The sequence below is a fragment of the Cryphonectria parasitica genome (assembly GCF_011745365.1).
Source record: "Cryphonectria parasitica EP155 unplaced genomic scaffold M406scaffold_12, whole genome shotgun sequence".
Lineage (NCBI taxonomy): Eukaryota > Fungi > Ascomycota > Sordariomycetes > Diaporthales > Cryphonectriaceae > Cryphonectria > Cryphonectria parasitica.
Genome location: NW_024468920.1, coordinates 22320 through 34494, shown reverse-complemented (window position 1 = coordinate 34494; position 12175 = coordinate 22320). Strand labels below are relative to the sequence as shown.

Below are 12175 nucleotides of genomic sequence, written 5' to 3'. Positions count from 1 at the left end.
ATTTCCCCAGTTAACTACAAACTTGTACTACTTTACAGAATGAAAATATATCTGATTTTCCACATCTCGCTACTAGAATCAGCAGCGAAAGAAATACTAACAGATAATACAGTAGAAGTTGAGAATAATGAATCAGAATACAAGATAGAAAGAATCTTCAAGCACAGAAGCAATAACAACATGCTCGAATATCTTATCAAATAGAAAGATTATCTAGCAAGCAAGAATTCATAGAAATCACAGGAAAATATCAGAAACGCTATAAAAAAATTGATAAAATACTAGAAAACAAAAACTAGCTTCAATCCTACTGCTATACTACTAATAGTTATCTTAGCATTACAACAATAATAGAAACTACTATTTAAAACTGCTCTATTCCGGAATGAGAATCAAGTGCTACAGTTTCACTCTCCAGAAGGAAAAGCTAACCAGATATGCTAGAATCAAGAGCTAAGAAATTCCAATCAATAATTTCAAGATATCCCTAAAACATCAGACAAATCTCCTCTTTACAAAAACTGCAATCCTTCTTATCAGCAAACTCCTTCAAGAAATTAAAGCTACAACGAATCATTTCTATAGTGTTGTGGTGGCCAGGGTGGTAGTCCGTGGGACATGGAGTACAGTGGGTCAAGGGTTCTCATACATATAAAGGATATCACCCACTTTTCAAATTCTTTAGCTATAAGCAACAAAAAAAGCATCCTTTCTCTTCCTTTCAATTTTGAATCCTTTGGATAGGTCTAAGACAGGTTTTTTACCCTGTTCTTGCGCCCGTGTGGCCTTAGTTTGCTGTCCTCATCTGCACAGGCACGCTTGGGTTGCACGAGCTCTTGCTCATTGCTTCGGCAGCTGTTTGTCCCTTTTTCTTTCGAGGGCGACGGCGCCCTAGTTCTGGTTCAATAGCTTGCTTCTTCAATAGCTTCCGCTATTTCTGCATACAATCGAGATGAGCCTATAATGCTAGCAAGGCTTGTAGAGCAATAGCATTTGCTAACTCCGCTTCAGCCTCCTCGCTCAAAATCTTACGCTTTTCACAAATCAAACACCCCGCTGAAAAGGAAGATTAGTAATTACGAAAAATACCAAGAAGCAAAGAAACTAATCAGCAGAAGCTGAGAAACAACCAGTATCATAGCTTTAACTCAGAGAAATACACTTCTCACAACAAGAAGAGTTTTCAGCAAAACAACAGAAAGCTCTCATCTCCCAACAATAAGCATAAACAGGCATCTCAATATCAAAAGCAGAAATAAGCTTAGCAAAACGATAGCACTTTTGAGTTTTCACTAAATAATTAAAATACAATTTATTAATTCTATTCAATATTCCGAATTAGAAAAGCATAATCCTGTATGCAAAGAACTGCTAGAATACTTACAAAAGATCATTAGAAATAATGATTAATAGGAAAGAGATAATATTATAATTCATTCAACATGCAAATCACTAGCTAGAATGTAATGAGCACTGCAGTAATCCGAAGATTCCTAAGTATACGAGAGGTTTATGCTAACAAGAGCAGTATCAAAGTATCAAGTTCTTGAATACGGAACCATACAAGTTCTGATAAGTAATGCAAGTATTTACTGCCTTTGGAGCTACTCAGTATAGAAGACTGAATACTTAGATTGATAACTGAAGAGCTATGTACGATGATCTATCTAATGGTAATGAATGTGTGATTATATATCCAGCTCTTCAGTATAGCTCGCTGATGCTTACTGAGGCTTACTGCTGCTCAGTAGTGCTTACTGAAGCTCAGTAAGCACAGATGAGCTCTTCTGATTGGTTGGCTTATAATCCTAATCCTGAGTTACGTAATTCTTATGAGTTGTCTGATGTTGAGTTATGATACCTGGTTCTTGTTTGCCTGTGACCTGTTTTCGTGACCTGCATGTTGGATGGGTTATAATACAGAATACTCGGGAATAACTATTCGAAGAAACAGGAAAGAATTCAATATCTCAGGAACTAAGGCTTACATAAGCAAGAATTAGGATTACAAGATCAGAATGAATCAGTAGCTGATTCATAATAATCCGAATCAGTTAGATCACTCAAATAATCCAAGTAATCCAACAACCAATACTACCAACAGAACTGAAAAGCTGAATATATAAGAATACATTTATTCCCATTAGATAGATCTTATATATAGCTCTTCAGTTATTAATCTAAGTATTAGATTATTCTCTCTTACTCTAATAGCTCCGAAGGCAGTGAATACTTGCATTATCTCTCAGAACTTGTACAGTTCCGTATTCAAGAACTTAATGCTTTAATACTGCTCTTATTAGCATAAACCTCTTTGTATACTTTGGAATCTTCGGATTGCTGCAGTGCTTATTACAATGTTATTAAGTTGCTTATAATCAATATATAGCTTAAGCTTGCTATTCTTTTTTGGTATAAATAGAATGGGATATTCTGCTGATAATTGCAATAATTATATATATTTCCTTTTGAGATTTTTATTAAGATACTTCTTAAGCGCTTCTAGTTATACCTTGTTTAATTTGTAAATAAGGAAGAATTTGAGCTGTTTCTCTTCTTATAATAGAATCTTGTAATTATATAAGCTGTATTCTGATAATTCTGTATTTAATTCTTCTTGAAATAGTTTCTTAAACTTGTAATATTCTCATAATATGTTTGCAAGTATTAATTCTAGTTTATATGCTATTTCTGCTATCTGAAGAAATAATAGATACTATTAAGTATACTTCTTTTCGTTTATTGTTTTTAGTAATATTTTTGAAAGCCTTAAGCATTTACTCCAAGCTGAACTAAGCGCTTAAGAGCTTAGTTTCAAGGTTTTTCTTATATAAACTTATAATTCACTTTCTAATGCTTTTTCTTATTGCTTCAGAGCAAACTATCTTGCTAAGAGCCTTGCTTTCATTGTTTTGCTAACTTATTAGCGCTTTAGTACTATCTGGATTTGCTTATTACTAGATTCTTCTTCTTGAATTGCTAGTTCTGCTGATTTAAAAGTATATATAAAGTTATATAAAGCTTCTTTTTCTGAGTATTCTTTAATAACTAATTTCCATTCTGCGCTATTAATTGTAACTATTTCTCTGGATACAGCTTATTCTTACAAGATTTAGCTAATAGTTCAATTGATTTAAGAATTATACTTCTTAAGCTATAAAAGTTCTATAATTAGCTTATACTATGCTATATTCGTAATATTAAAGGAAATCTTAATTATATATTCTTGAATCAAAATAAATAGATGTAATGAGCACTGCTGTTATGACCCATCCAACATGCAGGTCACAGAATAAGCTTCACCAACCAAGGAACCAGGTATTACAACCCAACATCGGGTACCAATCAGGATTACGTAATCCAGATTAGGATTGCTAGCGCAACTATGTTAGCTATGAACATAGTCAACATATTCGGAGAGATAACTATGAGGAATCATAATATAATCAGGTTAGTTAGAACTGAAGAGCTGAATATATAAGAATACGTTCATTATTATTAGATAAATTCAATATATAGCTCTTCAGTTGTTAATCTAAGTATTCAGTCTTATATACTGAGTAGCTTCAAAAGCAGTAAATACTTGCATTGCTTATTAGAACTTATATAGTTCTGTATTCAAGAACTTGATATTTTAATACTGCTCTTATTAGCATAAATCTCTTTGTATACTTAGGAATCTTCGGATTGCTGCAGTGCTTATTATATTTTAATAATTCTTGTTTAAGAATGGTTTAGTATTATTTTTTTGAGTAATACGAAATATAATAGCTTCTTCAGGAATCTCTTCATTCTTATATGCTTCTATTCAGGAAGAACTGATTAACTAGGTATATCAGCTTATCTAGCATATCCAGAATCTGTACAAACAATAGCAGGCTCAAAGCGTTATCATTGCTAACTAGCAGATTCAGCTAGCTTAATAAGCTCAGCAGGCGCAGTTCACTTCTGCAGTTATCAGTAATGCTGAGAAAGCATACAAGATGAATAAGCTTGCTATATATAATAGCAATCAGAAAATGCTATATAGATTTCTTACTTATTGCAGAGCATACTTTTTGCATTATACAATTCAGTTTATTATGGAATCTGAGAAGATTATTCTTATAAGGATTTGTTTCAAAAAGAATACTCTTATCTAATACAAGCTTTCTCTATACAACTACTTGGAATATTAGAACAATTCTAATATATATATTCAGAATACTAAGAATATATTTAATTCCTTTGAAAGCTTTAAAAAAGCTTTCAAAGAAATCTTTAATAATTTCAATAAAGAATGTACTATAGCTTAGCAGCTTATAGATCTCAAGCAGACTAAATTAGCTTTTGCTTATATAGTTAGATTTAAGCAACTCTTAGTACAACTTTTATAGAAAGATAAGAATCTTATAAAGCATTATTATAAGGAATTTAAGAATGATATTAAGAATAAGATCTTTAAGCAGAATTAGCTAGAGAACTTTGCAATGTTTTCTAATTAAGCAATCCGCATTAATAACTATTTATATAAGCAATAAGTAGAGAAATCCAAGAAGGGAAGAAGCTAAACTTAGAGATTTCTAGCTAATATAAGCAAGAAACTTCAAAATAAGAATAGTAATTAATATAGCAATACAGCTTAAAGCAGTACTATATATGCTGATTTCATAAAACTCAATGCAGCTAATAAGCAGTATAATAAGAGAAATAGCATTATTTGCTACAACTGTAATAAACAAGAGCATATTATATGCAACTGCTATTAATTCCGAAAGAATAAATAGCAATTAGTTTAGAAAGAATATCAGATAAATATTGCTCGATAATAGGAATCCAATCAACTAAGCAAAAATACTCTCTTGAAGCAAATATTAAATTCTATTAATTATAGAAGTCTTAGCTGAATATTCTGCTATAACAATAACTGCTTAATATATCTTTTAAGTAAGAAAGATTCAGAATAGTTCTTTCAGAAGCTTTAGCGCTGCAGATAAATAGCAATAGCAGAGCAAGAATGTATACTCAGCACTTCTATAAATAGCAACTCGGACTGCTCTAATATTATAAAACAAAGCATTTAAGCGCTGGAAGAAGAGCTTAATAATGATATCTTTCAACGTTTTCTATTACTTATACTAAGCATTATAATCAGAAATATAAATAAGAAATAATATTCTCTTAGCTACTAGTATAAATATCTAAGTAATATAGAGAATGCTTCTCAAGCAACAGAAGGATTAAGCTAGAACAAATAATCTAGCAGCCTGCAGAAGCTCCCTACAAACAATATGCTCAACAAGCTTAAAAAAAGGTTTCCCTTCAGCATTGAGTAGAACAAGGAAACAATATAAGTTGAATATTTCATTTACAGAATAGAGCTGAAAGAGCTCTTTATCTGCATCTTCTTGCAGAATATTAAAGTATAAGAAGATGAGAATCCTTAAATCAGCTTACTTTACAATCTATACTACGAACTAGCATGAATCTTCTATATCTATTATAGCTACAGAATGCATTTCTCAAACAAGATATAATACGAATAGTTCTCTATTAAAGAATTAGAATAAATTCTTTAAGCTATTAAAGAATAGAAACTCTGCTTCAGAAAAGTTTTCAATAAATAGTATTATAATGCATATATTGAACTACTAGATAACTGCTTTATGCAATATATAAATAAGAAAATAAAATGGTAGCAGTATAAGATAATATTCTGCATAATTTATATTAATAATAAAGTTTGCAACTAGTATTGATAGAAGAAAGATTAGAAATAATAATAATACAAGTAAAAGCAAGCTAAGAAGCTTGCTTAAGAAGTAGCGAAGTAAGCTTAGAAGAATAAGCAGTTCTTAATAAACTCAAAAGAATAGAATTGCTTATAAAGAGATTGCAGATAATTAGACTAGAATGATTTCTATATAAAGCTTTCAAAACAGATTATACTTATATTAAGTTTAATATATACATTCAAAAATATAAATACAGCATACTATTGAATAGTAGCGCTTAGAGAAACTTTATATCTCTATATATTATCAATCAAGCACAATTATAATAAAGATAGAAAAGATGCTTATATACTCTTAGCACTGTAAAAAGATAATCTGTTGCATATAACTAAGAAGTAATCAATAAGAAAACTAATTATTTATCTATCTTAATTCAAGAATGTATAATCAGAGCTTTCTTTAATATTATAGATATAGCATAATATGAGCTAATTATGAAGCTTCTATAGCTTAAGAAATATAATTCTCGAATTGATTGAATTACTAGCTAGATCTCATGAGAACAAGCTATATCTAGAGAGATAGTTACAATTAATAGTGTAGGATCGAAGCTAGTGATTAAAGAATACTTAGAAAAAGAAGCTTCATATAACTTTATATATATCTTCAAGTTAGTAGAGCTAGCAGTTCAAAGAGAAGAATCTAGTAATAAGCGAATCCAAATAATGCTAAAGTGCTAATAAGTTAGCAAAACAATGGAAGCGAGATTCTCAGCAAGTTAGTTCGCTTTGAAATAACAAGGAAAAGCTTCAGAATATGAATTATGAAATTATACAAAAAAAATCTCAAAATCAAGCTCTCAAGCGCTCGGTTCAGCCCGGAGTGAATACTCAAGACCCTTGAAAACGCCATTAGAAAAGAAGCATGCTTAACAATACCTACTGTTTCTCCAAATAGCAGAAATAGCATAAGAATCAGAACTAATACTTGCAAATATACTATAAGAATATTACAAGTTTAAAAAACTATTTTAGAAAGAATTGAATACAGGATTGTCAGAATACAGCTTATATAACTATGAGATCCTGCTATAAGAAGGGAAACAGCTTAAATTCTTCCCTATTTACAAACTAGATAAAGTATAACTAGAAGCACTTTAGAAGTATCTTAATAAGAATCTTAAGAAAGAATATATACAATTATTATAATCATTAGCAGAATATCCTATTCTGTTTATATTTAAGAAAAATAGCAAGCTTAAGCTATATATTAATTATAAGCAATTCAATAATATTATAATTAAGAACTAATATTTATTATTACTTATTAAAGAATTATAAGATAGATTGCAAGGAGTATAATAGTTTATAGTTCTAAATCTAAAAGAAGCTTATAATCTGATTAGAGTAAAAGAAGAAAAAGAATGAAAAACTGCTTTCAGAATATGCTACGAATACTACAAATATTTGGTTATACTTTTTAATTTAATGAATATCTTAGCTTTATTTCAGGAAATGATTAATTATGTTCTATACAAGCATCTGAATCAGTTCATTATTGCTTATCTCGATAATATTCTTATCTACTCTCGAATACTTGAAGAATATAAGGAATATGTGAAAATAGTGTTGCAAATGCTTCAAGATGCAAAACTCTTTGTAAAATCTGCAAAGAGTTACTTTTATATACAAAAGATTAACTATCTCGGATTTATAATCAAGCTAGAATGTATTAAGCTATAGAAAGATAAGATAAAAGCTGTTAGAAACTAGCTAATTCTTAGAAATATTAGGAATATTAGATCTTTTCTCAAATATATCAACTTTTATAAATAGTTTATTAAGAACTATAGCTGAATTATACATTCTCTTACAAATCTTACTAAAAGAAATCAATTCTTTGAATAAATCTTTAAGATATAAGAAGCTTTTAATAAGATTATCAAGCATATTACTTTAGAGCTAGTTCTATATAAAGCAGATCTCTATAAATTCTTTAAAATTGAGACTGATATATTAGAATATGTATTTGAAGAACAACTTAGCTAGCAAGATAATCAAGAGCATCTAAGAATTATAAGCAACTTCTCAAAGAAGTTAAATAGCTTGGAAATTAATTACGAAATTTCTAATCAGGAATTTATAGCAATAGTAAAAGCTTTTGAAAAGTAGCAATACTACTTTATTAGTATATAATATCCGATTATAGTTCATTCAAATTATAAGAATCTAATTATATTTATAATAATTAAGATTTTGAATAAGTAATAAGTTAGATAAGCAGAATTCCTTTTATAATTCGATTTTAAAATTGTATATTGCAAAAGCTCAGAAAATGAATAAGCAAATGCTTTTAGCAGAAGAGCAGATTATTGAGATATAGATTTCTCGGATATATAGAATATCTTTGTTCAAGATAAGTTAAGAAATCTTGTTAATATATATTGAGAACTAAATGCTGCTTTCAGAATTGAATCTTTAGAAAGGAATTCAGAATTAATAATTCCGAATAAATAAAATAACTATATTAAGAATGTATACAGTATACTAGCATATAAATACTAGAAAGTTAGAGCAATTTATGAATATATTAAAAGATACTAGAATCTATTAAGCTTTAGAAAAAGGATTGAGAATATTTTATAATAATGCAATAGCTATAAGAAGAATAAAGCAGAAAGATATAAGTCTTATAAATTACTATATTTCTTATTAGTATTTATAACTATTTAGCAATTCATTAGTTTAGATTTCATTATTAAGCTATTTTTTTTATAAAAACTCTTAACTAAAGTATAATATAATAGCATTCTAATAATGATTTGTAAACTAAGTAAGTATACTTACTTTCTTCTCTATAAGGAAAGCAGTATAGCAGAAGAACTTGCATATGTATTTCTTAGAATAATTATTATTAATCATAGCATGCTAGAAAAAGTAATTTCTAATAAAAATAGAAAGTTTAACTCAAAATTTTAAATTTTATTTATAAAACAGCTTGAAATATATTACAGAATATTTATAGCATTTTACTTGCAAATAGATAAATAAATAGAAAGAATGAATTAGATTATTAAATAGTATTTTTAATACTATATTAACTAAGAATAGAATAATTAAATTAATTTATTATTTCTTATACAATTTGCTTATAATAGCACAGATATAAGTATAATAAAGAAATTATTATTCTTTATATTCTATAAATATAATCTAATAGCTTACTACAAAGTATTACTAGAAGCAGATATAGAAGCTGCAGATAAAAGAATTAAGAAGATTAAGAAAGTTCAAGAGAAATTCCAATCAGAATTACAATTCATTCAAGAATGAATAATGCAATATACAAACTCCAAAAGAATTGAGAAACTAATCTTATAAAAGGAAGATAAGATCTATTTATTTCGAAAAAATATTAAAATAATCAGATCTAGCAATAAACTTGATTATAAAAAACTGGAATTCTTCAAAATTCTGCAATAAATCTTCCTAGTTAATTATAAGTTAGTATTACTTTATAGAATGAGAATATACTCAGTCTTTTATATTTTACTGCTAGAATTAGCAGTATAGGAAATATTAATAGATAATACAGCAAAAGTGGAGAATAATGAATTAGAATATGAAGTAGAGAAGATTCTTAAGCACAGAAGTATAAATAATATAAAGGAATATCTTGTTAAATAGAAAGATTATTCAGCAAGCGAAAATTCTTGAAAACTGCAGAAAAACGTTAAAAATGCTCAGGAAAAAGTAGCTGAATATTGGAAAAGAAAAGCTAGCACTTAAGACGATTGCTCCGCCCCAGACCGAAACTCAGAAGCTTCGGAAATCTCACTTTTCAGAAAGCTCAACTAATCTATTATAGAATCTTCCAAATTCACAGAGTTTCAATCGAAACTATTGAAAGAAGAATCTCCAGCTACAACAACAGATTCCTCTACTACTATAGCCTGCACTTCAGCAGCAATATGCACTCTTTCAGCTTCAGCTTTCTCAGCTTTTATATAATCCAATTCCTTTATGCAAGTAATATTATAATACAGAGCACATTTCATCTTCTCGGATTACATCCGCTTTTATTAGCGCAGATAAAGAAGCTCAGTCTTCCTTTTCTTAATCTTATTCTCCAACTTTCAATATTAAGTAGCAATATTGCAAAGCTTCTCAGAAGAAGAGCTTATAACATTGCACTTGGAGCAGCTTAGTTGAATGCATTCAATATAACAAGAAGAGTTTCCGGGAGATATCTTGCAGAATCCGAAACTATAATCTTTGCAATAGGAACAGATAAGCATCTCAACAAAATTTTCCAAAAGGCAGGAAACTAAGAGATCTCGATCTTGAATACTCTTTGGAACGGAAGAAGATTTGCAAATATAGAATTTGTTAATTCTATTTAATATCTTAATCAGGAAAACAAGATTATGCATATGAAGAATTTGTTAGAATATTTATAGAAGATTATTGAAAATAATGATTAATAGAAGAAAGATAATATTATAATTTATTTAATATGCAGATTATAGAATAAGCTTTACTAATTAAGAGATTAAATATTATAATCTAATATCGGATACTAATCAGAATTATATAACTCAGATTAGGATTGCTAGCGCAATTATATTAGCTATGAATATAATTAATATATTCGGAGAAATAATTATAAGAAATCATAATATAATTAGATTAATCAGAACTAAAGAGCTAGATATATAAGAATACATTTATTATTATTAGATAGATTCAGTATATAGCTCTTCAGTTATCAATCTAAGTATTCAGTCTTATATACTGAGTAGCTCCAAAGGCAGTGAATACTTGTATTGTTTATTAGAACTTGTACAATTCCATATTCAAGAACTTGATACTTTGATACTGCTCTTATTAGCATAAACTTCTTCATATACTTAGGAATCTTCGGATTGCTGCAGTGCTCATTACAACTGCAGTAATCCGAAGATTCCTAAGTATATAAGAAGTTTATGCTAATAAGAGCGGTATTAAAGTATTAAGTTCTTGAATATAGAACTATACAAGTTCTAATGAGCAATGCAAGTATTCACTGCCTTTGAAGCTACTTAGTATAGAAAACTGAATACTTAGATTAACAATTAAAGAGCTATATATAATGATTTATTTAATGATAATGAATGTATAGTTATATATTCAGCTCTTCAATGTGGCTTGCTGATGCTTACTAAGGCTTACTGCTGCTTAGTAGTGCTTACTAAAGCTTGATAAGCATAGATAAGCTCTTCTGATTGGTTAGCTTATAATTCTAATCCTGGATTATATAATTCTTGTAAATTATCTAATGTTGAGTTATAATATTTAGTTCTTATTTGTTTATAATTTGTTTTCGTAATCTGTATATTGGATGAATTATAATATCATTTCTTTTTTATTAGTTGTTATTCTTAATAATCTCTTATAAGTATTTAGCAAGTTTTCTGTATGCATGATTATGCTTTTCTAATTAAGATATTGAATAGAATCTTAAATTCTTGTATTAGTAAATCTTCTTTTTCTATTCTTTCCAAGAAAAGCTTTGCTTATTAGAAATATTTTAGTTATATTGAATTCAATGAATACAAAGTAATGCTATATTCTTTGTATTTGAAAGAAGAAATATTGTATAAAATAATAGATAGAATAAAGAATTGTTTGTAATATACTAAGCAGAATTGTTTTTGCAATACAGATTATATGCTTGTTTCTTTCTATTAGTATTTTCTTTTGAATGTTTTTCTTTATTAACTAAGATCTTTCCTCTTAGTATTCCGGATTACTGATAAGTTAATTCATATTGATGAGTGCAAGCTTGAGAAGAAGGAGCAGTTGTTGGAACTTCAGGCTTGCATGAACGAATTGCTAGCTTGTTTGTTGCAGCTGAAGAAGCAGCAACGCTTTCTTCAGGAGAAGAGGATAAAGCTGGTGAATGAGGATCTGAAGAAGGAGGAATGAAAGTGCATAGCTGCTGAAGTGTAGGCTGTGATTTCTGCAGAGCTTATTGCTGTTTCTGTGGATTCTTTCTCTGAAGGTTTCGATTGGAATTCCTTGAATGTGAAGAATGCAGTGATAGATTAGTTGGGTTTTCTGAAGAGCAAGATCTCTGAAGCCCCTGAATCTTAGTTTGAGGCGGAGCAATTGTCTTAGATGCTAGCTTTTCTTTTCCAATATTCAGCTATCTTTTTCTAAGCATTTTCAATATTCCTCTGTAGTTTCCATGAATTTTCACTTGCTGAATAATCTTTTTATTTAATGAAATATTCTCTTATATTATTTATGCTTCTATGCTTAAGGATTTTTTCTACTTCATACTCTGATTTATTATTTTCTATTTCTGTTATATTATTCATTAATATTTCCTGTACTACTAGTTCTAATAATAAGATATGAAAAACTAGATATATTCTTATTCTATGAAATAATGCTAATTTATAATTAATTAAGGAAATC

At 28.6% G+C, this 12175-nt stretch overlaps 2 protein-coding genes across 2 annotated transcripts; one reads left to right on the top strand and one right to left on the bottom strand.

The window, feature by feature from the left end:
• M406DRAFT_270227 (uncharacterized protein) lies at positions 1–204 on the top strand (the record flags this gene model as incomplete). Its single annotated transcript, XM_040918065.1, has 1 exon — positions 1–204. A coding segment is annotated over one exon (204 nt), but the record flags the coding sequence as incomplete, so codon positions are not given.
• A 9651-nt stretch (positions 205–9855) lies between these two features.
• Positions 9856–10146, bottom strand: M406DRAFT_270221 (uncharacterized protein; the record flags this gene model as incomplete). Its single annotated transcript, XM_040918064.1, has 1 exon — positions 9856–10146. The coding sequence occupies one exon, from the start codon at positions 10144–10146 to the stop codon at positions 9856–9858; it is 291 nt and encodes a 96-aa protein (XP_040770844.1).
• Between the last annotated feature and the right edge of the window lie 2029 nt (positions 10147–12175).